Below are 26,179 nucleotides of genomic sequence, written 5' to 3'. Positions count from 1 at the left end.
GATAGCAAAGAGGATGACACTCAGTACAGAACCCTGAGACACACCATTTTCCTGAATAAAGGTGTCCAACAGGGCAGAACCCACACACACCTTGAAAACTTGGTCTTGTAAAAATGCCCAAAGAAAACAGAGCAGGTGCCCACGGAATCCCCACGTGTAAAGAGTGCAGAGGATACCAGTTCTCCAGCAGGTGTTACAGGCCATCTCCAAATTGAAAAACACGGAGACAGTCTGGGATTTCTGCAAAAAACCATTCATGACATGGGTGGACAAAGTAACGAGATGGTCGACTGCAGAATGCCGTGCTCGAAATCCACACTGTGCATTCGTGAGAAAATGGCGAGATTAGAGCCACCAGACGGGCATGAATCATATGTTCCATCACCTTGCAAATGCAGCTGGTAAGAGAGATGGGGCGGTAGCTAGAAGGAAGGTTTTTGTCCTTACTGACCTTAGGTATGGGTATGATGAAGGCTTCACGCCAGCGTCCAGGTAATGTGCCCTCAGCCCAGATGCGGTTGTATGTGTTAAGCAGAAAGTGCTTGCCTGCAAGAGAGAGGTGCTGCAACATCGGAATGTGGATAGCATCTGGCTGTGGGGCGGAGGACCGGAAAACTGAGAGCATGATCTAGCTCCCTCATAGTGAAGGCGGTATTGTAGCACTCACAATTCGGAGAAGAGAAGGGTACCGCCCAAGCCGCCTCTACTCGTTACCAACTGATGAAGGCAGTGTGATAGTGGGAAGAGCTCAAAACTTCGGCAAAATGGCGGCCCAAGATGTTGGAGATAGCAACAGGATCCACGATGATATCGGCACCTACTGTTAGGCCAGAAATGGGAGAATGGATCTTGGTTCCAGAGACCCATCAGAGGTTGGACCACACCACAGAGGAAGGTGTGGAACTGTTAAAAGAGCTCATGAATGAAATCCAACTAGCTCTTTTGCTATCCCGAAGAGCTCAGCGACACTTTGCACTCATCTTTTTATAATGAATGCAGTTTTCCAGAGTAGGGTGGCAGTTGAAAATGCAGAGAGCATGTCTCCATACACGAATTGCGTCGTGACATGCCTCAGTCCACCAAGGGACTGGGACATGACATGGTAAAGAGGAAGTGAGAGGAATGGAACATTCTGCAGCAGTAAGGATAACTTGGGATAGTCCACCTGATCATCACAACTGAGGAAATCTTGTTCTGTGTAGGTCACCAGGGAGATGTAAAGCAGTCAGTTAGCCTTTGTAAGCTGCCATTTGGGCATGCAAGTGGATGGGGTAGGAGACAGCAGACGAAGAGCACACGGAAAATGATCACTCGAGTAGGCGTCAGAAAGAACGGACCACTCAAGACAATGGGCAAGCTGGGCAGTGCAAAAGGATAGGTCCAAATGGGAATAGGTGTGAGAGGAGTCAGAAAGGAAAATAGGTGCACCAGTGTTAAGGCAGAAGAGGTTGTGTTGGTTAAGAATGTCACCTGGGAGAACCCCAAAAGGGATGATGTGCATTAAATTCACCAAGTAGCAAAAACGGTGGAGGTAGCTCCCAATAAGCTAAAGGAAGTCTGCCCTGGCGACATCGAAGGACAGCTTGAAGACGGGTAGTCAGGGAAATGGGTTGACTATGAAGGTCATCTTGCATAAGCAGCATGATGCCCCCATGAGATGGGATGCCAACCTCAGGGGGAAGGTCAAAATGAAATGGTAAGTAATGTGGAAGCTCAAAGCGGTCTTGAGGGTGCAATTTCGTTTCCTGAAGGCAGTGTACAAGGGGATGCTCCAATGCTAGAAGCAGCCGTAAATCATCTTTGTGGGACCGAAGGCTGCAAACGTTCCATTGGAGGACAGTCATGAGGACAAAGAGATGTAGGTGTCACCTCGGTGGCTGCCGAGAGAGAGCTGGTGGAGAGTCGCTACTACAGGGCACAGAAGCAGGAGGATCCTGCTCTAAGGGGTCCACAGAAGCATCAGTGTGCTTGTGTGGTTGGTCGGTGGAGTCCAATGCTGAAAAACAGTTGGTGGTGTGAACAAGCGAGACAAAGGCCGGCTGGACAGTATCTTTGAGTTGGTCAAGGAGAAGATTGCTTGCCTTTAGCGGATTTCTTTGAGCCCTTCTGGTTAGAGGAAGACTTGAGTGTTGTTTGGCTGGAGGGACGGACGAAGTCTTCTTGGGAGTTCTCCTTCCTTTCCTGCCTGCCGGTTGTGTAGTGAGTAGCTTTGCCCCTTTAGGCGACAGTTTGACAGTTTGTTGCACAGCGAGACGAGGGAACAGCGATGCTACCTTGACACAGGGTGACTTCAGAACTTCAGAGCCAAAATTGAGGTCGCATGTCTGTGTAGCCATGTCTTTCATGGAGCGGGGGGTAACAACAACTGAACTATAAGTGCCATACAGGAGAACACTGTGTTTGCGACTAGCCAGTAACTTGCAAGCTACCCGGTAAGGCGCTTTTTCCTTTACCCAAATCGCTTGAACAGCTAGCTCATCTAGATACAAGAGACAATCTGTGAGGAGGTAGTGTGGCCACCATTGCAGTTAATACAGTGGGGAGAAGGAGGCAGACAGTCGTCCTCGTGTGCATCCCTGCTACAGGTTACGCATTCGGCTGGGTGTCGACAAGACATTCTAGTGCGATTGAACCAATGACACTGGTAGCAGCACAATGGATTTGGAATGTATGCCCAGACTGTGATGATTTCGTAGCCTGGTTTAATCTTGGATGGCAGCAACACACTATCACAGGTGAGGAAAAGAGTGCAGGTGGGCACCAAAGAGGAATTGACCTTTTTCAGTACACGACGGACAGCAATGAAACCCTGATCCAAGAGGAAAGATTGTATTTCAGTCTTGGTTAGACTGTCAAGCAGCCAAGTGTAAACTACACCATGGGAAGAATTCAAAGTTATATGTGCCTCGACATGAACAGGGTAGCCATGGAGAAGTGAGGCAGCAAGTAGTAGTTGTGCTTGAGAATCAGAAGCTGCCTCCAAAAGCAAAGTGCCATTCTGTAAATGAGAGCAGGATTTGACAGGGCCAGCAATGACATCAACACCTTTCTGAATAATTAACGGACTGACCATAGCGAAGGACTGACCGTCTTCAGTATGTGACACCACAAGGAACTGCAGTGCAGCAGGGAAGGTCTTCGAATCAGTAGCTTCATTACGTTTACATTTCGTCAACATCGATAGAAAGGATGAGTGACTCATCATGAAGAAATCCCCCATGATTACTAGCATCTCCGATGGTGAGCTCCTTCCAACTGTGGGCCCCTTTCACAAGAGGGAGCACCTGCCTTAAGTGATTGTTCACACCTCATGTCACAGCTCCTGAACACCTGACAAAGGGAAGGTTACAGCTCAGGCAATCACCCATCCCTGGGCTTGGCCTGTACCAGCGAGTATGTGCAAAGCCTACCTTTTGACCCGGGGCTGGGAATTACACGTTACCCTGTCACCTTTTACGCGTCAGACACGTGGGCCGATCTTCAGAAGCGAACAGGGAAGAAGAAGAAAAAAGAGGATCCTAAAATGCTGAAGTGGAGGAACGAGAGGAGAAGGGAAACAAAGAAAGGAAAAGGGAGCCAAAACGAAAGTTGAGGCTATCTGCAGGTCAGCGACAGAGTGCAGAACATTCCTAGTAATACCCCAGAGAAGTTCCCCAAGGGAGGGGAAAAAGAAAAGCAAGAGGATAGACATGCAGCATGGAAGAGAAAAAGTGCTGCAAAGGCTGGGGCCCTGTGGTAGCCACGCATGAACCTGCCACAGAGTGACAAGACCCGGAGGGGGGGGGGGGGGGGGGGGGGGGGGGGGAGAAGTAATGTGTTTTGTACATTTTAATTCATCAATGTTGTATGGGATAATATTTTGATGTAATGTCTCACATAAGCAAAAATTATTCTTAATGCAACAGAAAGTGATTTCATGAAAAAAGTTAAAACCATGTGCTGGCTGTGGATCTGAACCCAGACCCGTGCCTTTAACAGGCAGTGCAATTACCATCGTGCCATAGTGCCACACATCTCACATAAATTCAAAAGGTACAACTTGTCATTAGCTGCTCCTATTTCTCTCCAAATCTGGATAGCTGTAATGATGTACACATTGAAAACCACAGTAAGAGAGACTACAGGGAACACAAAGGTTAAAGACAGAAAATTATACAAAGTGAATGCCATTTCTTCTATATAAAAGCTAAGCTTCAACAATTATAAAATTTCCTTGGATGCATGTCTATGGTTCTATTTTCATCTAGAATAATTAATCATAGGCCTTATCATTAATGCTGAAACTTTTTAGGACTTTAGCCGCGTCACCTAAGCGGCCAGCCGACGAGCGGCTGCTAGACTTGCACTAAGTGCTGGTTTGACTGTTACAGTGTACAAACGTCTTACTTTGTTTACTAGATCTGTGACTTACATGTATTGTGTCGTCCTAGAAATATATTTGTTCAACTAGACATTATAACAATTGGCGACGAGGTAGTGAATTTTTTTTTTTTTTCTTTTATCTTTGACCCACAGCTTTCCATGGCCACTTTAGAGCAACTATTGCAAGGTCTCATTGAACAGCAAATGCTTCTCACATCTGTGATTTGTGATTTCATCGCGGCATCCAATGCGGGGCATCTCTCGTCGTTGTCTCTCCCCCTTTTTCTTCCTTACGATGAGATGGCGGAAGAATGGTCTGATTACGAAAAACGTCTTTGACAGCACTTCTTGGCATTTCATGCCGCGAACAACCAAACATGGTAAGTCTCTGTTCCTTTCATGGATTTCACCTCAAATGTATCGGTTGCTGTCGCAATTGGCTCCTTTGAAAGATCCTGCATCTTTGTCCTTTGCTGAAATGTGTTCACTTCTGTCCGTATATTGTCAAAAGCTAAGACATGTGGTAGCCTCTCGTGTTGCCTTTTATCATTGTCAAAAACAACCGAATCAATTCTATCGTGCTTGGGCTGCTTAACTTCAAGGCCTCAGTAGAAAGTGTCTATTTATTACTGAAGTTCACAAAGAATCCTACGCCAATTCCATGGTACGGGATACTATTATCCGAGATCGGCGCCCGACAAAGAAGTTCAGCAACATGCCCTTCAGTTGGCAAATCTGACTTTAGATGAAGTCCTATCCATCACTTAGTCTTTGGAAATTTCTCGTGCCGCTGGAGCACAAATAGAGGCATGGGGCGATGTCAGGGAAATACAACCACTGTGTGATGTTGACGAAGCGTGTGGCTGTGGCATGTCCCTGCCTGCCGATGTGGCCACAGTACACTCCCAAGTGCAGCCTTGGCCTAACCGTAAACAAACCTCTAAGAAACTGCAGCAAAACCCACGACAACTTCCTTCATGTCAGCGATGTTTTACAATACATTCATGGGAGGATTGTCCCCAACGTTTAGGCGTGTGTTACAAATGCACAAGGGTCATGTGTCATCCGTTTGCAAATCTGACCGCATACCTGATGTTCATGAACATGATGCTGATTCTGCTTCTGTGTTGTCTGTCAATGGTACTTCTTCCCTTTCAGGGAAGTTATTCCTCACTGTCCAAATCCTTGGTCGGGATGTTCGCATGCAGGTGTATACTAGTTCTGCTGCCACTATCATCAATTCTCAGATGTATCTTCAGTTGGGTTCTCCAATCCTATCACGTGTCACTAGGCAATTCCGGACATACAATAAACAGTTGATTTCTCTCTTGGGACAATTTGATACTGAGGTATCTTACAAATCCGTCATTCCCACTGTTCCCATATTTGTGGTCGACCATAGTAATGCAGAAATCTTTTTGGTTTCAATGTCTTTCATATTTTTGGGTTCTCCATAGATGACACTGTCAATATCGTCTCTAATGCTATTCATTATGCTCAATTGAATTCATTGTCAACGACATTTTCGTCCCTTTTTTTCCCTGGGTTAGGCCGTGCAAACGACTTTGAAGCTCATATCACACTCAAAGCCACTGATCAGCCTAAGTTTTTTTGGGCTCAACCCATTCCTGTGGCCCTTCGTGATCGGGTCAAACGGGAGCTGGATTGTCTCACTGCTTCAGGGCTCTTGCTTCCTGACACTTCTAGTGAGTGGTCCTTGCTAAGCCCAATGGTGATATTCGTCTCTGTGGCGATTTCAAAGCCACTGTAAATGCTCAATGCCTCATCGACACTTACCCTATGCCCCGACCTGAAGAATTGTTCACTAAACTTGCTGGAGGGCAGTATTTTTCTAAACTTGACCTGTCAGAAACTTATCATCAACTTCCTCACGAGGCTGCTTCCCGGCAGTTCCTGGTTCTTAATACGCCTTTCGGCCTCTATCAATACCAACAATTGCCATTCGGGGTTGCCAGTGCCACTGCTCTCTTTCAGCGATTCTTGGAAGAATTATTGCTCCCTGTCCCTGGGTGTATAAATTACATGGACGACATTGTTGTCACTGGATCCACCACTGAAGAACATCTTCAGAATCGCCACACACTTTTTCATGTCTTATAGACTGCCGGTCTCAAGTGTAATCTTCAGAAATCAAAATTTTTTCAGGCATCTATCACATTCTTGGGGTTTCAACTCTCTCAGGATAGTATTCGTCTGCTTCAGCAAACTGTCACTGCGATCGATGCCCTTCCTCGCTCTACATCTGTTAAGGAACTGCAGGCCTTCTTGGGGAAAATAGCATACTATCACAGGTTTTTACTGTCTGCAGCTTCGGTGGCTCAGCCGTTGCATCGCCTGTTGCATAAAAACGTGCCCTTTCACTGGTCCGCGTCATGCGATGTGGCTTTCCAGAAATTGAAGACTATGCTGAAACAGGCCCCGTGCCTAGCTAGTTATCGACCTGGCCAACATCTTGTTCTTGCCACAAATGCCTCTCAATACGGGGTCGGTGCAGTCCTTGCGCACCGTTTTTCTGACTGTTCTGAACAACCTATTGCTTATGCCTCCAAAACACTCACGGATGCCCAACGAAAATATTTTCAAATTGAAAAAGAAGCTTTGGCCATTATTTATGCTCTTCATAAGTTGAGTGTTTTTCTCCATGGATCCAAATTTCATCTTTTTACGGACCACAAACCACTTGTTCCCTTGTTTCATCCATCAACATTGCTTCCCGACAAGGCTGCACACCACCTCCAGCGTTGGGCTCTTTACCTGTCTCGTTTCAATTATGAGATTCGTTTCCGGCCGACGACTCAACATGCAAATGCTGATGCACTGCCTCACCTTCCCATGGATCCTGATCTGGCATTCAATAGGGATGAACTTTTGTGTTTCCATCTGGATGTTGCCGAGCACCGGGTTGTGGACGAGTTCTGATCCTACCCCCTCCCAAGTTTTATGCTGTATTCAGAAGGGTTGGCCAGATCGTCCGTCCGCTAAGACTTCTCATCTGTTGCAGAACTACTACGCTTTGCATTACTGCCTCACGGCTAGGGATGGTGTTATGCGTTATCCTCCTTTCCACCGACAATGCTTCACCGCGTGTTGTGGTACCTGCGTCTTTGCATGCTTCGGTCTTGCGCCTCCTTCACCAAGGGCACTGAGGTGTCTCTCGCACAAAATCTCTGGCGCGCCGTCACATGTACTGGCCCGGCATCAACTGTGAAATCACACACATGGTCGCTGCCTGCGGCCCTTGTGCTTCACAGGCCGCCACCCTGAAGTCATCTTTGTCACCGTGGCCTTCACCTGAGAAGCCCTGGGAGCATATTCATGCTGACTTCGTGGGACCTTTTTTAGGTACTTATTGGTTTCTCGTTATTGACGCCTACTCTAACTTTCCTTTCATGGTCCGTTGCACGTCATCTACCACCGCGGCAACCACCAATGCTCTAGCTCGCATTTTCTCTTTGGAAGGCCTTCCATCTACTCTTGTTACTGATAATGGTCTGAAATTTGCCTCTTCCGATTTTGTGGATTTTTGTGCCCGTCATGGAGTCAAGCATGTCATGGCCCCTCCGTTCCATCCACAGTCAAACGATGAGGCTGAACGACTGGTCCGAACATTTAACTTCCAGGAAGTTTCATATCAGCGCACACTCCGCTGCAGAGTGAAAATCTCATTCTGGAAACATCCCCCAGGCTGTGGCTAAGCCATGTCTCCACAATATCCTTTCTTTCAGGAGTGCTAGTTCTGCATGTTTCGCAGAAGAGCTTCTGTAAAGTTTGGAAGGTAGGAGACGGATACTGGCAGAAGTAAAGCTGTGAGTACCGGGCGTGAGTCGTGCTTCGGTAGCTCAGTTGGTAGAGCACTTGCCCGCGAAAGGCAAAGGTCCCGAGTTCGAGTCTCGGTCGGGCACACAGTTTTAATCTGCCAGGAAGTTTCAGCTTTACAATCACTTAACAGAGGAAAGGCCACTGGTCCTAACGAGGTTCATGTTTGATTCTATATAGATTATGTAAGAGAACTTGATCCCCTTCTACTAGCAGTTTATCACAGGTCACAAGAACAGTAAAGGATTTTGAAGCATTGTAAAACAATGGGAGTTATTTCTCTTTTCAAGAAGGGTTTTCAGACAGACATACATAACTGTGGGGCTTTGTTGTTAAAACATTGACCTTTTGACAAATAACGGAACATGCTTCACATGTATGTAATATGGTCTTTAGGAGACCATAAATCTCATATCCCTTGTAAAAATCAACATGAAATTTGCAAGCAGTTAATCATGTGAAACTCAGTTTGCTCTGCTTGTTAATGAGATCCTTACAGCAGTAGATAATGGTACACAGGTTGATACCATGTTCCTTGACTTCCAGAAGGCATTCAGTACACCTTCTCATTGTTTTCTAATGACCAAAATATGAACTTATGAAACATCAGACCACTGGAGTACTGGACATGTCAAAGCAGAGTGAAGTGTCATATGATTATTACTATACACAACTTATATAAGTTATTTGGTAGAAAGCATCGGCAGTTCTAAGGTGGTTCGCAGATGATGATGATGATGATGGGTATATGGAAGCTGCAGACCCATCAGACTGTAAGAAAATGCAAAAACCTAAAAGAATACAGATGCTCCATGCAAGGACTGGCAGTTGCCTCTCAGCACAAGGAAATTTAATTAACTGCATGCAAAAAGGAAAAAACACACTGTCTACTGATTACACCATTGAGCACTAAAGGTTCAGTACAAGAAATCTAAGTACATGTAATTTATACACGAAGGAACTTTACAAAACCCTCAGTGTGAGAGTATCATATATTCAGAACAGTCATGTGACATACTGCTTCTTCCCAAACATAGTTCATGGAATGACAATAAGTTTAAAATCATAGAAATTTGCGGTCAAACAGAGGGTCACTGATAGTCATCCACTCCACACAATAGTCACAGATAGAACAGGAGGAGAGAAGGGGGTGAGATAATAGCCTACCTTTTTACTTTGCCATCTACCTGTTTCAAAATGTTGTAATTGGAAGGAAGGAAGATAAAGGGTTTAATGTTCCATTGGCAACAATGTCATTAGCAACAGTCACAATCTAAGATTGTGAACGGAAATAAGCTGTGTCCTTTTCAAAGAAACTGACCTGGTATTCAGGGAAACCACGGAAAACTTAAGTCTGCATGGTCAGACAGGGGTTTGAAGTGCTCTCCTCCTGAATGGGAGTCCAGTAACTTACCACTGCGTCACCTTGCTCAGAAATCCTATGATTGTTCATATTCATTTAGATGTTCCTATCTAAATTGTATGATTGTTCATTTTGATGGTACATTCAGTCCATTTTTCAGGACTTCTTATGCTGAAAAAAATAGTTTAACTGAACTTGGCCACAAAGCTGAAAGATAAAGGCATTACGAGAAATAACACCCGTGAAACAAATCAACTTAAGTGATGCTATAAGAAACTACTGCTGAAGACATCACAAACTGATAGATATAGATTCAATATTTTGTAGTAATGGCATGCTAGAAACAAATTTCCAATAAATGGCTAAAGGAACTGTATTTGTGCAGAGAGTATTATGAATACATTTCGCAAATTTCACATTAAAAATTTTATATGCCTAATTATAAGCAGACATAAATAAGTATGAATGTATCATACCAAGATCCACAGAGAAGCCAAGCCAGATCCGGAAGGGTCTTGGTACTATGATGGTAGTTGAGTTAAAGTTGACATAATAGACCATAAGAAGAGGTAGTGATGCCACTGTGGGCAGCAGAAGTTTGTGACGCCATCGTAGGTCCAGCACATCATCAGCAAAACCCAACAACAACATGCAGCAAATTGACAACAGTGCAGCCACCAACTCCACCAACTGGTAAAACAGACCACAATGAAAAATTATTTTAAATGAATGAGTTAAATGATGATGAGTAATACAGAATACACCATTAGTCAATAGAGACTAACAGATCACACCATACATTTTATAGTTTATCAAGTAATAAATAGAAAACACTAGAGGGAGCACTTTTCCCTAATTTATGGATGCATTCTTTCTCAACTCCAGATCCATGAGGCACAGATGTTACATTTTCAGCAGAACTAGTTGGCATTTCATAGATATGCATGGTGAGTCAAGATGATTCTATTAACCTTTCAAAATACATCCAAAATTTTGGATTTTATGATTATCAAGTTAGGGGGTATTAGTTAATCAGAGAGTGAAAAAATAAATATACTCCATTAATTACTTACAGATTTTCAGTTACACGAATTCTCTTCTCATGACTGCGGAAATTAATCTCTCTTTAACTGTTTGTTTTTAATATTTTTTTACATAATATCAGCTTTAATTGCTTACTGTCTGTCTCAAAGGTAACAGATAAAAAGCAGAATGAAATTTTCACTTTGCAAGTTAATGAATGTTGAATTTCATTTTCTGACAACATAAAAATGCAGGAGGAAGACACAAATCTCAGTTTAATCCAAGGCCTAGTACATAGTTTCAACTTATTTGGTTTGTAACTTATCCTGTTTGGCTTCTGGTGATGTAAGACAAACATCAACATGGCCAACCCAACTGGACAGTGGTGTCTTTTTCAAAGTACAGAATATAAAAATTGGTACATTAAAGATGATAACATAGGACTCCAGTTTGAATCCATATAATAATTACACTTATGACAGTCCCTCACATCATGAGACAAGGATATCTACATCACTTGCCTACATTTGTGCACAAAAATTGAATAGCCAACCCAGTTTGATGCCCAGGAATATACAGACTACTGAGGCAAAACATAATCACCTCCTTAATGGCATTGTGACAGGGACAGTTATGCTGATGGCAGACATCACCAATGGGAAAGACATTAAGCCTGAAAGGATAACAAGTGGTACACAGTAATATTCACAGAGACCACAGCTGTTTTGTTACTTTTGGTTAAAGCCACAGGTCCCATGGAAACCCAGGTGAATGCCGCCCCCGCCCCCCCCCCCCCCCCACCACAATATTGCCCAACTTCTGTTACAGTTGTAAATATCTTCAGTAGAAAGGTTAATTAATAAAATAAAAGTTTACAAACTTACATGGCACACTGGACATACAACAAGGGTCAGCAACCACACACGAACTGGAAGTTGCAAATTCCACAAGAGTGTGCTAAAGTCAAGAGAAGGTGTTGCTATACAAACACGGGTGGAGCACACAGCGACCATTGCCATTCACAGTGTAGAAGTGTTGTGAGTAATATGACTAGCTACATATACTGCAAAACGGCTGAGATGCATTTGATTTTTGGCGCAGCCAACTGCAGTGGATGAGAAGCCATGTGACTGTATCATGCAAAACATCACAATAGAAAAGTGCCTTACTACACAATATTCGCCACCCTGAGGTGTCATGCTACACATTATCACCACCCTGTATCAACACTTATGCAAAACTGGCTCATTCCATGTGCACAAGGTGGATACTGGATCTCAATGAACAACACGGACAGTTGTGGTGGAAGAAAGTATTCTTGAAAGGGTGCAGCGTACGTCGTCAACAAGCACGTGAGGTATATCCCATACTACTGACATATCCCAACCCTCCATCTGGCACATTGTACACGATAAAGAACTGCATCTGTTTAATTTCCAACACGTCCAGGCATTACAACCAGTTGATTACAACAAGCTCATGGCATATGCACAGTGGTTTTTGCAGGAATCAGCTGTAGACCAAAGCTTCACAGCAAGCATTGAATGCCTGATCCTCAAATTTTTCCATAACTGGTCTTAAGGGGTTCCCCATAGCATTACAGTCCCTCTGTTCATAGATTTGAAATATTCAGTTGAGAGGCAACATTTAAACAGTTCTGTGAAAAATCCGATTCAGCTGTTGCAACACTTTACTGAGCAGAACCATATCAAATAGCGATACCACATGAAAATAACTAATACCTCATCCGGCTGGACCCCTGTCACTTCATTTATTGATAAGATGTGCTTTGCAGCCAGGAGCCCATGACATTCATTTCAGTAAGACTCAAGTGTTGGGAGCTACAAGTGGGAAGGCTATACAGAGAGGCCATAGAGACTGTAAAACACCCCAGGAATTTCAATAGCAAGGAGGAGGGCGTAAAACAGAATGACATCTGGATTCCAGTGCTGAAGAAGATGTGTACCAGTCTTCCACCACGGGGTAATAGCAACAGCGGACAACGGCAGTCAACAACAGCCAATTGCACATGGGTGTTCAAAACGTGACATCACGCCACAGTATGGCAGCAAGTGGAAGTGGAATTTTGCTGCAGTCAGCAGTGCTCTAGGGTGTGAATCAGACATTCAAAGAAGCTACAGTCCCCCTTGAAAATGTCCTCTGCAGATGGGGATGAAACTTTGGGTTTTAATGTTAAATCCATTCGACCACAGTGTAAAAGGCCAGAACTTTTTATTAACTGAGTCATTCCTGCCCATGAAAGTTTACGTTCTACAATAATATTTCGATATTTGAATCTTTTGAAGAAGAACTGACACAATGGCTTATGATGAAGTAACTAAAAGGCTTTTCATATTACCAAATGTAAACCTACTCAAGTCTTGCTTTTCTACAGATAGACACAAAGTTTGTGTCACTAACAAGGTTTGATAGAAATAAACAAGAAAAATGATCCTATTACAGTTTTGTGTGATCAGTTCAAGATCATACTTTTGACAGTGTACAGATTGGAAACTTGCTTTAACTGATCTGGAATGCAAAGTTCTGCATTTCCCAAAAAAACGGAAGTGTAGCCTCCTGTGGCAACAGTCATAATGGAAATCCACTCATACAAAAAAAAAGTTTAATTATATGTGTGTACATGAAATGAAATGATCACATATGTTCAGCTGTAGATAAAGCAGGTGGCAGACTTCTGATTACTGGTAAGATACTAGGAAACTGCAATCAGTCTACATACAGGATTGTTTACAAGACACTTGCATGACACTTCAAGAATACTGCTCAATGTGTCGTGCCTATACCAAATAAGACTTACTGGGGAAATTGAATATATATAATGAATTGCAGCATGATACTTAACAAGTTTAACTCACAGGAAAGTATCATGGAACTGAAACTTCCTGGCAGATTAAAACTGTATGCCAGACCGTGACTCGAACCCAGGAACTTTGCCTTTCACAGGAAGCTCTACCATCTCAGCTACCAAAGCACAACTCACAACCTGTCCTCACAGTTTTATTCTACCAGGAAGTTTCATATCAGTGCTCACTCCACTGCAGAGTGAAAATTTCATTCTGGAAACACCCCCCAGGCAGTGGCAAGCCATGACCTCACAGTATCGTTTCTTCCAGGAGCGCTAGTTCTGCAAGTTTCACAGGAGAGCTTCTGTGAAGTTTGGAAGATAGGAAACGAGCTACTGGCGGAAGTAGAGCAGTGAGGATGGGTCGTGAGTCGAGCATGGGTAGCTAAGATGGTAGAGCAGTTGCCTACGAAAGGCAAAGGTCCCGAGTTTGAGTCTCGGTCTAACACACAGTTTTAATCTACCAGGAAGTTTCACATTAGTGCACACTCCGCTGCAGAATGAAAATTTCTTTCCAGAAACATTCCCCAGGCTGTGCCGAGGCCATGTCTCCGCAGCATCCTTCTTCCAGGATGTGCCTCAGAACTGAGGTATAATCTCCTTAATACATATAAACATTTAGAGCGAAGAGAAGCAACTGTATGAATATCAAGAGTCAGATGGGAAACCAGTAATGAGCAAAAGAGTAGAAGGAGGAAGAAAGATATAGAGAATCTTCTAGCATAAGAAGTCACCTTCATTCTCCAATGGCCTTATCAAAGAGGGTGGAGGAGCAGACAGTGGTTCAGGACACTCTCTTGTCCTTAGGGTGGGCAACTGCCCCTAAAGGCAGAAGAATCGGCAATGATCAACAGCGTGAGGATGCGGAAGGCAATGGAAACCACTGCATTAAAGACACATAGCGTGTATCAACAAGATATGTGGCCTGAATTGAAAAAGTGTCATGATGGCCTATCCACTGCAAAATATTTCGGATAGTCCCCCAGTTCAGATCCCAGGGAGGGGACTGCCAAGGGGGAGGTGACCATGAGAAAAGGCTGAATAATCAATGGAAGGATAATGTTCTACAAATCGTGACACAGAATGTAAGAAGCTTGAATGTAATAGGGAAGCTAGAAAATCTGATAAAGAGAATATAAAGACACAATCTAGATATAGTAGGGATCAGTGAATTGAGTGGAAAGAAGACAAGGATTTCTGGCTGGATGAGCGTAGGGTAATATCAACAGCACCAGAAAATGGTACAATGGGAGTAGGATTCATTCCAAATAGGAAGGTATGGCAGAGAGTGTGTTACTGTGAATAGTTCAGTGATAGGGTTGTTCTGATGAGAACTGATAATGATGATGATGATGATTTAGTTGAGGAGGCACTCAACATCACGATCGTCAGCATCCTGACGAAAAGTTCACATGAAATCTCATGGGTGGGGATGAAGTCTATCCCCACATGCAGTGCAGTATATAACTTACTAAAGTCTGCCACCCATCCCTGCCAGTTCAGGGATGGGGCCTGACGGTTCACAAAATTTCAGCACTCTGTTAACGCTGGTATCGGTATCTGCAAGGATGGTGGGCAGATCTCCAGTGAGTCCGAGTGCTGCCCTAACAGGACACATGTAGCCACAATATGCAGAGCTGAAAGTGGCAAGCCACAAACTTCACAGAATGGTGGATCCTCATGTTGGAGGAGAAAGCCATGTGTTTAAAGAGCTATGCCTGGTTTGCAGTTTGGTAAGCAAAACTTCCTTCCAGCAGCAAGTCCACCAAGCCTTAGTGGTCAATTTCAGTGATCGCAGTTTGTTGTCTGACACCTGCAACCATTCAGTCTCCCGCTGACGCATGATGCATCTGTCAGAAAATGAGATAATGGTGTGCAACAGGATGGGACATTGATGTACAGCACCATCCCAACATGCTTCCTTGGCAGCTTTGTCAGCCATGTCGTTACGCTGTATCCCAACGTGGCCAAGTACACAGCAAAAGATCACCACCTTGCCACGGTGTAGGAGCCGCTGTAAAGAGTTATGGATGAGCTGAATCAGCAGGTCTACTGGATATATTTGGTGAACTGCTTGAAGTGATGTCTGTGAACCCTCTCCAGTGCCATCAGAATACCATATAACTCCACATCATAATTTGCAAATTGTTCTGGAAGACAGACTTTAAATACCTCATCAGGGAAAACCACAGAACAACCGAGAGCACTTTCCTACTGTGATCCATTTGTATAAATAACGATAAAACTATGGTGCACACTTAAAATAGACAAAAACAAAGTTGTAAAAACCACATTTGGAGTACAATTTTTATGTACTGTGTCAAGCTTAAAATCACTTTGGGCCCCTGAAGACACCAAGGTGGCAGTGCATTCCATCCCGCTAAAGGCTGTTTTACCTCAACAGCCATTCACCTCCTCAGCATGTAGCACACCTTGAGGTTGAGGTTTTTTTTATAGAGGTGTGTACCGACCTCGTGGTCCAAACGGTGAAGTCACGACCCCTGTTTTCCGAAACACACAACATTCCACAGCTGCGCCGCAAGGTGGTTGTTGAAGTATGACCAGAGCTTATGGTGAAAAAGGATTGGTGGTGCTTAACAGTCACCAGCTCACAAACCCCAGGGTCGTCAAGCCCATACTCAGCAAATGAATGCTGAGCCCCTGAGGGGCTGATGAGAACTGACAACAAACCAACACTGACAACGATAGTTCAGGTACTGTAGTGTCCCCAGAATTTTACGAAAGTCTGGAGTCACCTGTGTTCCAGCTGCTTTGAACACATGTTATTTTGTAGTGGGTTGTAGCATAAACAGATACACACTGCCGCAGAATGTTATTTGTGCAGGGTAACCGAGAAAGAAGAGCAGAACCGGGCCAACAAGTGACGAATTCGGTTGCAGCAAAGAGAAAAGAAAAACTTAGGCCCAGAATTCCGTGGACGAATTTCATGCACAAAAAACATTGGTGATTGTTGTGTGTTGTGGAGAGACAATGGAAGAAAAACAATGATTATTATTAATAGTGACTTGGTCTCGAGCAAACAGACATGTATATTAGTATTGTATCATTGAGAAAAAATGTTATTTAATTTGGTTGAATTCAGTCGTGTGCAAATGCCCTAAGAAAGTGTGGGCTTACTGTTTAATGTGGCAATGAAATGGTGTATTGAATTTTGAATATAGAATATGTTAACAACAACTGAATTTTGAGAGAGTCTTTATTTGGACTAGATAATAGGATTTTGGAATAGCAGATGAATTTTCACCTTCTTCAAAATATAGAATCTTCGGAGAAGAGTTTGATGCAAGCAGAAGACGCCGGAGCTGTGGGGAAACTGAGCCTGTATCCGGCATTCAAGTAAGTTCACACAGAGAGTCTAAGGAGCGTGGCTCTAAGTTTTAGAGAAGATACAATGGGGCACCGCAGTACACATGCTTATGTTGCAAGCTGAAGAGGAATGGTCATCTCTAAAAACAGGTAATCACTAAAGTTGGAAAGAAAAACTTAAGGACAAAGAAAACAACTGTGAAGAAACCATTGGTAACAGAAGAAATACTTCAGTTGATCAATGAAAGAAGGAAGTACAAAAATGTTCAGGGAAATTCAGGAATACAGATATACAAGCCGCTGAAGAATGAAATGAATAGGAAGTGCAGGAAAGCTAAGACAAAGTGAATGCATGAAAATTGTAAAGGAATCGAAAAAGAAATGACTGTCGGAAGGACTAACTCAGCATGTAGGAAAGTTAAAACGACCTTTGGTGAAATTATAAGCAAGGGCAGTAATATTAAGAGTGCAACAGGAATTCCACTGTTAAATACAGAGGAGACAGCAGACAGGTGGAAAACGTATGTTGAAGGCCTTTATGAGGAGGAAGGTTTGTCTGATGTGCAAGAAGAAGAAGAAACAGGAGTGGATTTAGTTGAGATAGGGGATCCAGTATTAAAATCAGAATATAAGAGAGCTTTGGAGGACTTAAGATCAAATAAGGTAGAAGAGATAGATAACTTTCATCACAGTTTCTAAAATCATTGAGGGAAGTAGCAACAAAACTACTATTCACATTGGTGTGTAGAGTGTATGAGTTTGGCAACATATCATCTGACATTCAGAAAAAATATCGACCACACAATTCCAAAGACTGCAAGAGCTGACAAGTGCAAGAATCATCACACAATCAGCTTAACATCTCATGCATCCAAGATGCTGACAAGAATAGTATAGAGAAGTTTAAATGTTAGGAGCGATTTTCTCAAGGTCCAGAATGAATTTTTCACTCTGCAGTAGAGTGTAGACTGATATGAAACTTCCCGCCAGACTGAAACTATGTGCCAGACCACGACTCAAACTCAGGACCTTAGCCTTTCATGGGCAAATGGTCTACTAATTGAGCTACCAAAATGTGACTCATGACTATTCTCACAACATTATTTCTCAAGGTATTTGTTTGGATTATAAGAATAGAAGCCTTGTAAAAAAGTGAAATGTAGACAACAAGCAGTTCAGACAAGAAGAGAATAGAAACTTTCGAAATGTGGTACTACAGAAAAATGCTGAAGTTCTTATGGGTAGATTAATAACGAGGAAGTAATGAATTGAACTGAGTAGAAAAGAAATTTAAGGTACAACTTGATTAAAACATGGGGTCTGCTGACAGGAAACATCCAGAGGTATTAAGGAATTGTCAGTTTGGAAATGGAAAGAAATGTGGGATTTAAAAATTGAAGGCTGGACTACAGCACTGATACAGAGCTGAAGAGATTTTGACAGGACAGACAATCGTGGAATGCTGCATCACATCAGTCTTCAGATTAAAGATGACAACGATGACAACCACAACCACCACCACCACCACCACCACCACCACAAACAACAACAACAACATGATGTCATTTGACACATTAATTTGGCTTTTGGCATAACATTCAGATGTTAACAGAACACAAAAATGAGAAAGGAAAGACAGAAATTTATTCACTTGTATGAGCAGAAGGAGTGTGGATCGGTGCACAACTTATTTCTTGAATTTGTTCTGAAGAGATGCTATAATTGGCATTTATTACTATTAATATTATTTTATACTTGGTGATGTGGAGAAATAAACCAGATGATATCTGTATTCTGTTTAAGTAGACAGTGTTTCACTTCTGTCATTAAAGTTAATCTCTCTGAGTCACTGAAGTAGTACAGGTCTCTATTTAAAAAAAAAAAAAAAAAAGACAAAAGCAAAAGTAACACAATTCCCTTAACAGTGGTAAAAAAATAGGACAGATAAAATAAAAGCTTTTATAAATCTCTCTGACAAGATTGACAGTTCAATCATGTGATCATCCTCATTTGTGTAGGCAATGTCTCAGACATTTGGTTTTTTTTGTCATGACACCTATCAATTGGCCAGAACACGTCACATCCATAAGGCTGAAACATGCCAGCATCAAGAAATGTCTACCACAATTTGGAATTGTTGCTTTGGTATATGCACTCTTCCACACAGGCCATAAGGATTTCAGAAAAAATTCTGCTTGACAGTATCATTTTGCATATGTAAAAACAACTATGGTTTCATTACTTGAGGGAGGAAATGATCCATGGTGGAGGCAGGCACTCAGTATAGTTGTAATAGGCATAAATTTTAGTTTATCTCTGTTTTAGTCTAGTAAGTAGTACGGTGTATTTAAATAACAGTGATCAATGGCTGAAGGGGTGAAGCAACAATATGCTAACTATGGTTTATTGCTGCTGCCAGGATAAAGATGGCACAGTCTTACATCTTATGGCTGATACTGTATGCAATTCTCAGCTTCATACTCAGAAGAATAGGGAAAAAAAATTGAGTTTATGTTAGATGATAATCAGTTTGGCTCCAGGGAAGGTAAAGGCACCAGATAGGCAATTCAGATGTTGCAGTTGATAATGGAAGCAAGAGTAAAGAAAAATCAAGAAACATTCATCAGCTTTGTCGACCCGTAAAAGCATTTGACAACGTAAAATGGTGCAAGATGTTCAAAATCCTCAGAAAAATAGGTGTAAATTATATAGAGAGATCAATAATATACAATATGTACAAGAGCCAAGAGGGAATAATGAGAGTGGAGACCAAGAACCAAGTGTTAGGATTAAAAAGGGTGTAAGACAGGGATGTAGTCTTTTGTCTCTACTGTTCAATCTGTACATCAAAGAAGCAATAATGGAAATAGGTTCAGGAGTGGAATTAAAATTCAAGGTGAAAGGATATCAATGATAAGATTCATTGATGACATTGCTATCCTGAGAGAAAGGGAAGAAGAATTATATGATCTGTTGAATGGAATGAGCAGTCTACTGAGTACAGAATATGGATTGAGAGTAAATCGAAAAAAGACGAAAATGATGAGAAGTAGCAGAAATGAGAACAGTGAGAAACTTGATGGTCACGAAGTCAAAGTAACCAATGACGGATGGAGCAAGGACATTAAAAGCAGATTAGCACTGGCAAAAAAGGCATTCCTAGCCAAGAGAAGACTATTAGTATCTAACATAGATCTTAATTTGAGGAAGAAATTTCTGAGAATGTACATGTGGAGCATACCATTGTGTGGTAGTGAAACATGGACTGTGGGAAAACCAAAACAGAAGAGAATCAAATCATTTGAGATGTGGTGCTACAGACAAGTGTTCAAATTTAGGTGGATTGATAAGGTAAGGAATAAGGAGGTTTTGTGCAGAATTGGACAGAAAAGGAATATGTGGAAAACACTGACAAGGAGAAGGTACAGGATGTTAGGACATCTGTTAAGACATTAGGGAATGACTTCCATGGTACTAGAGGGAGCTATACAGGACAAAAACATAGAGGAAGACAGAGATTGGAATACATCCAACAAATAATTGAGGACGTAGGTTGCAAGTGATACTCTAAGATGATGAGGTTGGCACAGGAGAGGAATTCGTGGCAGGTCACATCAAACCAGTTAGGAAAACTGATGATTCAAACAAAAAAGGAAAAATAAATAAAACAAACTTGAGGACAATATTAGAGAAAGAGATGAGAAAGTTGCTGAAGATGAGGTGGGATATATGATACTATGAGAAGAATTAGGCAGCACACTGGAAGACCAAAGTGGAAACAAGATCCCCTGGAGTAGATGATAAGCCTCCTAAATTCCACCTAGTATGCAAGATATATGAATCAGGTAGAAACCCTCCAACTTAAATAAGAATGTAATAATTCTAATTCCAAAGTTATCAGGTGCTGACAGGTGTGAATATCACTGAACCATCAACTTAAAGAGTCATAACTGCAAAACACTAACACAAATTATTTAGAGAAGAAGGGAATGACTGGCAGATGCCAAACTCTGAAAGATCAATTTGGGTTCTGGAGAAATGTGTGAATACACGAGGTAATACTGATCCCAAGTATTACCTTATCTGCTTTTATAGCATCTGAAGACTTAAGGAGAGCTTTTGAAAATTGGACAGGAGAATATTCTTTGACATTTTGAAGGGATAAAATACAGAGAGTTAAAGGCTATTTACAACTTGTACAGAAACCAGACTACAGTTACAAACAGTCAAAGAACATGAAAGGGAAACAGTGGCTCAGAAGGGAATGAGACAGGGTTGTAGACTCCAGTGTTATTCAATTGGTACACTGAGCAAGCAATAAAGGAAACCAAAGAGAATTAAGACCTTTGATGTTTGCCAATGACATAGTAATGCTGTCAGAGATAATAAAGGACTTGGAAGAGCAACTGAACAGAACGGGTAAAAATGCACTTCTGGTGTCCATGGCTGTTGAGCTGCATGGCAATGTTGTTAACAGCTTACTTGTTGAGGGACGGGAACTCAAAAAGAAAAAGCATGATTCAGTCGTCAGTAGCCAATCAGAAAGGTCCGTCATAACTTCCTACAATTCATATATAAAATTAGCTGGTATTTTGTTCCACTACATTAGAATTTAGCCACATCATCGAAATGATGTAATGATGAATGTTGCACATCAGTCTAATGCAGCAATTATATTTTTGTTCTGAGACTCATTGGCTTTGCCAACTCAAAAGCAGTTTATTGCTCTCTAACTAACTAGGCCTTGGGCTATGTTACTGGTCAGTCCGTCAGGGCATCCTGTTTTTCTAATCAGCAAATAAATCAGTAACTCAACCATAAAATTCATTATAAGCAGATCAATAAATGTTATTCTGGCATCTTCCATGTCAAAAACAAATGTAACAAATTTATATCTTCCTCCAAAGGAAATTATAAGATTAAGGAACTCTCAGCATACACTGTCAGTCGATTGGCTACGACCAGTCTCACTGAAATGACAACATCTGCACGCGATGCAAGAGCCAACGACAACATAAGTGCATTTTAGTCTGGACAGTGTCTTGAAAAGAGATTATAAGCTGAACACTAACAGAAGTAAGATGAGGGCAATGGTAGGTAGTTAAATCAGGCAAAGCTGAGGTAACTAGTTTAGGAAATGAGATACTAAAATTAGTTAGCTAGTTAGTTTCATGTATCACTCTTCATGATAGATTGTATTGGTGTAAAATGAGTCATTTTACACTTACATTGCAAATTAATTTATACATATGGCAAGGTTCTGCACATTTTTAAGTATTTTCTTCTTCTCCCAAAAAGAAAAAAAAAGATATACTGATGTGAATTAGTAAGTCCTACATATCAACTTTTACAAATTACAGTAACAGAAAATCTTCTATGAAATAAAAGAGGTTGTCCAGGTGAAAATTTCTCAGTTTGTTTTCAAATTTAACTTTGCTGTCTGTCAGTCATTTTATATCACTGGGTAAGGAATCTAAAATTTTTGTTGCAGCATTGTGGACTCAAAGACAACCTTAATGTGGAATATGAATATTATTTTTTCTTCTGGTACTGCAATTAAATACGCCATTGTTCCTTTTGAACTGTTGTGGATTATTTTCAACAAACTTCATGAGGGAATGAACATACTGTGGAGCAGTACTTGGAATGCTCAACTCCCTAAACAGATGTCTACAAGATGATAGTGGGTGAGCACCATGTATTATTCTTACAGCACATTTTTGTGCAATTAAGACTGTCTTTCTTAAAAATGAATTACTCAATAACATTATTCCATACAATATTATTGAAAGCAAATATGCAAAATGTGTCAACTTACTGATTTCTCTCTCCTCAAGATTTGCAATGACTCTAAATGAAAATGTGGGAGAACTAAGTTTATTGAAAGGTGCCAAAATGTGCTTTTTTCAGCTTAAATTCTCATCATATAGACTCCCAAAACTTTTGAAGTATCTACGCTATTTATTATTCCCTCACCACGTGTTACACTTATCACTAGTATAATGCCCCTAGATGTGAAGAACAGGAAATGTTGTGTCTTTTTAAAACTGAGGGTGAGACCATTCAGTCAGTGATACTTTTAAGAACTTTGTTTATGATTTCTGCTGTTTCTGTATGTACAATGCTTGGACTGCTTACAATATTATTGTCATTTACAAAAAAGAACTAATTTTTCTGCTTGTACATTAGAAGATCACTTACATATATGAGGAAAAACTGTGGCCCAAACATTGAGCCTTGTCGATTTCTCTCCAGTCAGAATAATGTCCCCAGACTATATTGGCTGAATTACTAAGTACAGTTTCCTGCATTCTCTTGTTAGATGTTATATTATCAGCTGACTGGCTATACCATCAATCCCATAAAGCTTCAATTTATCTAGAAGAATACTGTGATTCACAAAGTCAAATGCCTTACATAAGTCGCAGAAATTATCAGCTGTCGTTATTTTATTATCTAGTGCTTGTAGAATCAGGCGAGTGAACATTTAAATGGAGGCTCGAGTCATTCAATGTCAAATCAACACACTTTAAATAAAACTTTAACCTCATCCTCTTAGATTTTGCTGAAAGTTGGTATACTTATAGTGGGTGCTGAAACTAAGAAAAATACCAAATTTCAATTTTTTACCTCAAACCATTCCTGAAATATGGCCATGTAAACTTTTCAAAAACTGGCCAAATATGTGTGAACGGACTTTTTTAAATTGCCCTATGAGATGCCCTAATTGAGCTAGAGAACTGGGAAAGGTGTCATTTTGCAGCATTTTTCATGCTCTTTCTAGTGATAGACAAAAAATATAGCTTCTAATTAATAACCTTTTTCAAAATGGTAATTAATATTTTGATTTAATTTTTTTACAAAAAGTACATAATTGAAAGTTTTCAAAATATTTCCAAAACTACTTCATACTGTTGTAAATCACATGGCAAAATATAAATGTGGGATGACGATGATGGGTTCATTGTTAAAAAAAATTATTCCGGACTCTTTGTTTTTCACTAACAGCCCTAGTTTGACCAAACTGACCTTTAAGGTAGTACGTCAGTAGAGGACCGTATACATAGGGATACTAAGTGGTGCCAAGATTTGTGATAAATGTAGGAAAAATGCAACCAAATTGAAAAATACACCAGAGCCCATCACTGATGAAAATGTTGAAGAAGAATCTTCTGGATCAGAGATAATCATCCGAGACCACCACCCTGACTTCACTCCAACTGCAGTAGGTGTTAAAACATTTAACACAACACTCCAAGAACTAGGTTAGTCCCCAATTGACAAGAGAAAACTAACATCTAGGCATTACGCCAAATCAAAAGTGAAGAAAATCTCATCAACGACACGTAAACTTTTTGTTGACCCTGAAACTTCTTTGCCAAATACTGATACTGATGAATCCGCTCTTGAAAATCTTAAAAGAAACTTTAAAAATTCTATAAGTAGAGCAAAAAAAACTAATGATTCTCACAAGTTTACCTGAAAAGTGGAGTGTCAGGAAAATATGAGGGAATTTAATGCTCCTAATTACATTGTTCGGCGGTCCAAAAAAATTTTGGAAGAGAAAGGATTCATGGAAGATCCAAACCCAAAACCAGGGAAGTGTTCACCGACAGAAACTGTCAAAACTGTACATTCATTTTATGAAAATGATGAAGTTATCAGGGCAATGCCAGGTATTAAAGATTGTGTGACAATTACAGAAACAAGTGGAAATAAAACAAAAATATCAAAAAGACTTATTTTGTGTAACCTTAAAGAAGCTTACAAGCATTTTAAAGACAAGTTTCCTAAAATAAAAATAGGTTTCTCTAAATTTGCTGAGTTGAGACCAAAACATTGTGTATTAGCTGGCTGGAGTGGTACACACACTGTCTGCGTGTGCACAACTCACCAAAACATAAAATTAATGATAGAAAATCCCAAACTAAATACAGTAACAAACAGCAGCTTAAACAATTATAAGCAGTGCATTGCAAAAATGCTTTGCAACCCATCATCAGTTGATTGCAACATGGGAAACTGTGAATACTGCCCAGGAGAAACTGTCATACGTAAAATTTTAAAAGACTCTTTTCATGAAAACTTAATTGAACAAGTTCAGTTCTGACAGTGGATGTCAGTTGACCAATGTAATCTGGAAATTGTTCAGAAAACTTCTGAAGAATTCATAGATTTATTTTGTAGTAAGATGTCTACTTTGATTTGGCACGACTTCATTGCCAAGCAACAACGAACATTCCTTAACACCACAAGAGAAAACCTTATGGAATCTGAATTTGTTGTCATATGTGATTTTTCAGAAAATTATAGTACAGTTCTACAGCATGAAGCTCAGAGTTTCCACTGGACAAGACAACAGATTACCATTCATCCTTTTGTTATATATTACAAAGAGGAAGACAAAATTGAGCACATGAGCTTTGTCATTGTTTCCGAGTGCCTGGAGTACAATACAGCTGCAGTTTACACCTTTCAAAAGAAGCTAATTTCATATCTAACAAATAAATTTGAAAAGATTCCAAAAAAGATATACTATTATTCTGACAGTTCTGGCGCTCAGTATAAAAATAAGAAAAACTTCCTGAACCTTTGTCTTCATGAGGAAGACTTCAACATAAAAGCTGAGTGGCGCTTTTCAGCCACAGCACATGGGAAAGAGCCTTGTGATGGAGTAGGGGGTTCAGTGCAACTTTGCAAAGGCCATACCAAAATCAGATCCAAACCGCACGAGATCTATTTGAGTGGGCAGCAGATAATATCACAAATGTTGATTTTGCATATTCCACTCAAGAAGACTACGCTGCTTCAGAAATATTCTTATTTTATATTTTAAAGAAATTCCTGTTTGTTAAAGGTCAATTTGGTCAAACTAGGGCCGTTAGTGAAAAACAAGAGTCCGGAATAATTTTTTTTAACAATGAACCCATCATCATCCCAGATTTATGTTTTGCCATGTGATTTACAATAGTATGAAGTAGTTATGGAAATATTTTGAAAATTTTCAATTATGTACTTTTTGTAAAAAAATTAAATCAAAATATTAATTACCTTTTTGAAAAAGGTTATTAATTAGGAGCTATGTTTTGTTGTATATCTCTGGAAAGAACATGCAAAATGACGCCTTTCCCAGTTCTCTAGCTCAAGTAGGGCAGCTCCTAGGACAATTTAAAAGAAAGTCCATTCACACATTTTGGCTGGTTTTTGAAAAGTTTACATAGCCATATTTCAGGAATGGTTTGAGATAAAAAATTGAAATTTGGTTTTTTTCTTAGTCTCAGTGCCCACTATAAGTTACCAACTTTCAGCAAAATCTAAGAGGGTGAGGTAAATAGGTGTGTTGATTTGACATGGAATGACTACACCATTATCTGTACAGCAACCCTTCTGAAACCTCAAATGTG

At 40.9% G+C, this 26,179-nt stretch overlaps 1 protein-coding gene across 1 annotated transcript in view; it reads right to left on the bottom strand.

Moving 5' to 3' along the window:
• LOC126278076 (UDP-N-acetylglucosamine--dolichyl-phosphate N-acetylglucosaminephosphotransferase) overlaps window positions 1-26,179 on the bottom strand; it is a 130,780-nt gene that overhangs the window by 102,035 nt on the left and 2,566 nt on the right. The window contains exon 3 of the mRNA XM_049977911.1: window positions 10,039-10,252. Within this exon, the coding sequence (XP_049833868.1) occupies window positions 10,039-10,252 (214 nt within the window). The remainder of the gene's footprint in view (window positions 1-10,038; window positions 10,253-26,179) is intronic.

Source organism: Schistocerca gregaria, chromosome 6, assembly GCF_023897955.1.
Source record: "Schistocerca gregaria isolate iqSchGreg1 chromosome 6, iqSchGreg1.2, whole genome shotgun sequence".
Classification (NCBI taxonomy): Eukaryota; Metazoa; Arthropoda; class Insecta; order Orthoptera; family Acrididae; genus Schistocerca; species Schistocerca gregaria.
Note: the sequence above shows the minus strand (reverse complement) of the source record. Positions and strands in the feature narration are given on the sequence as shown.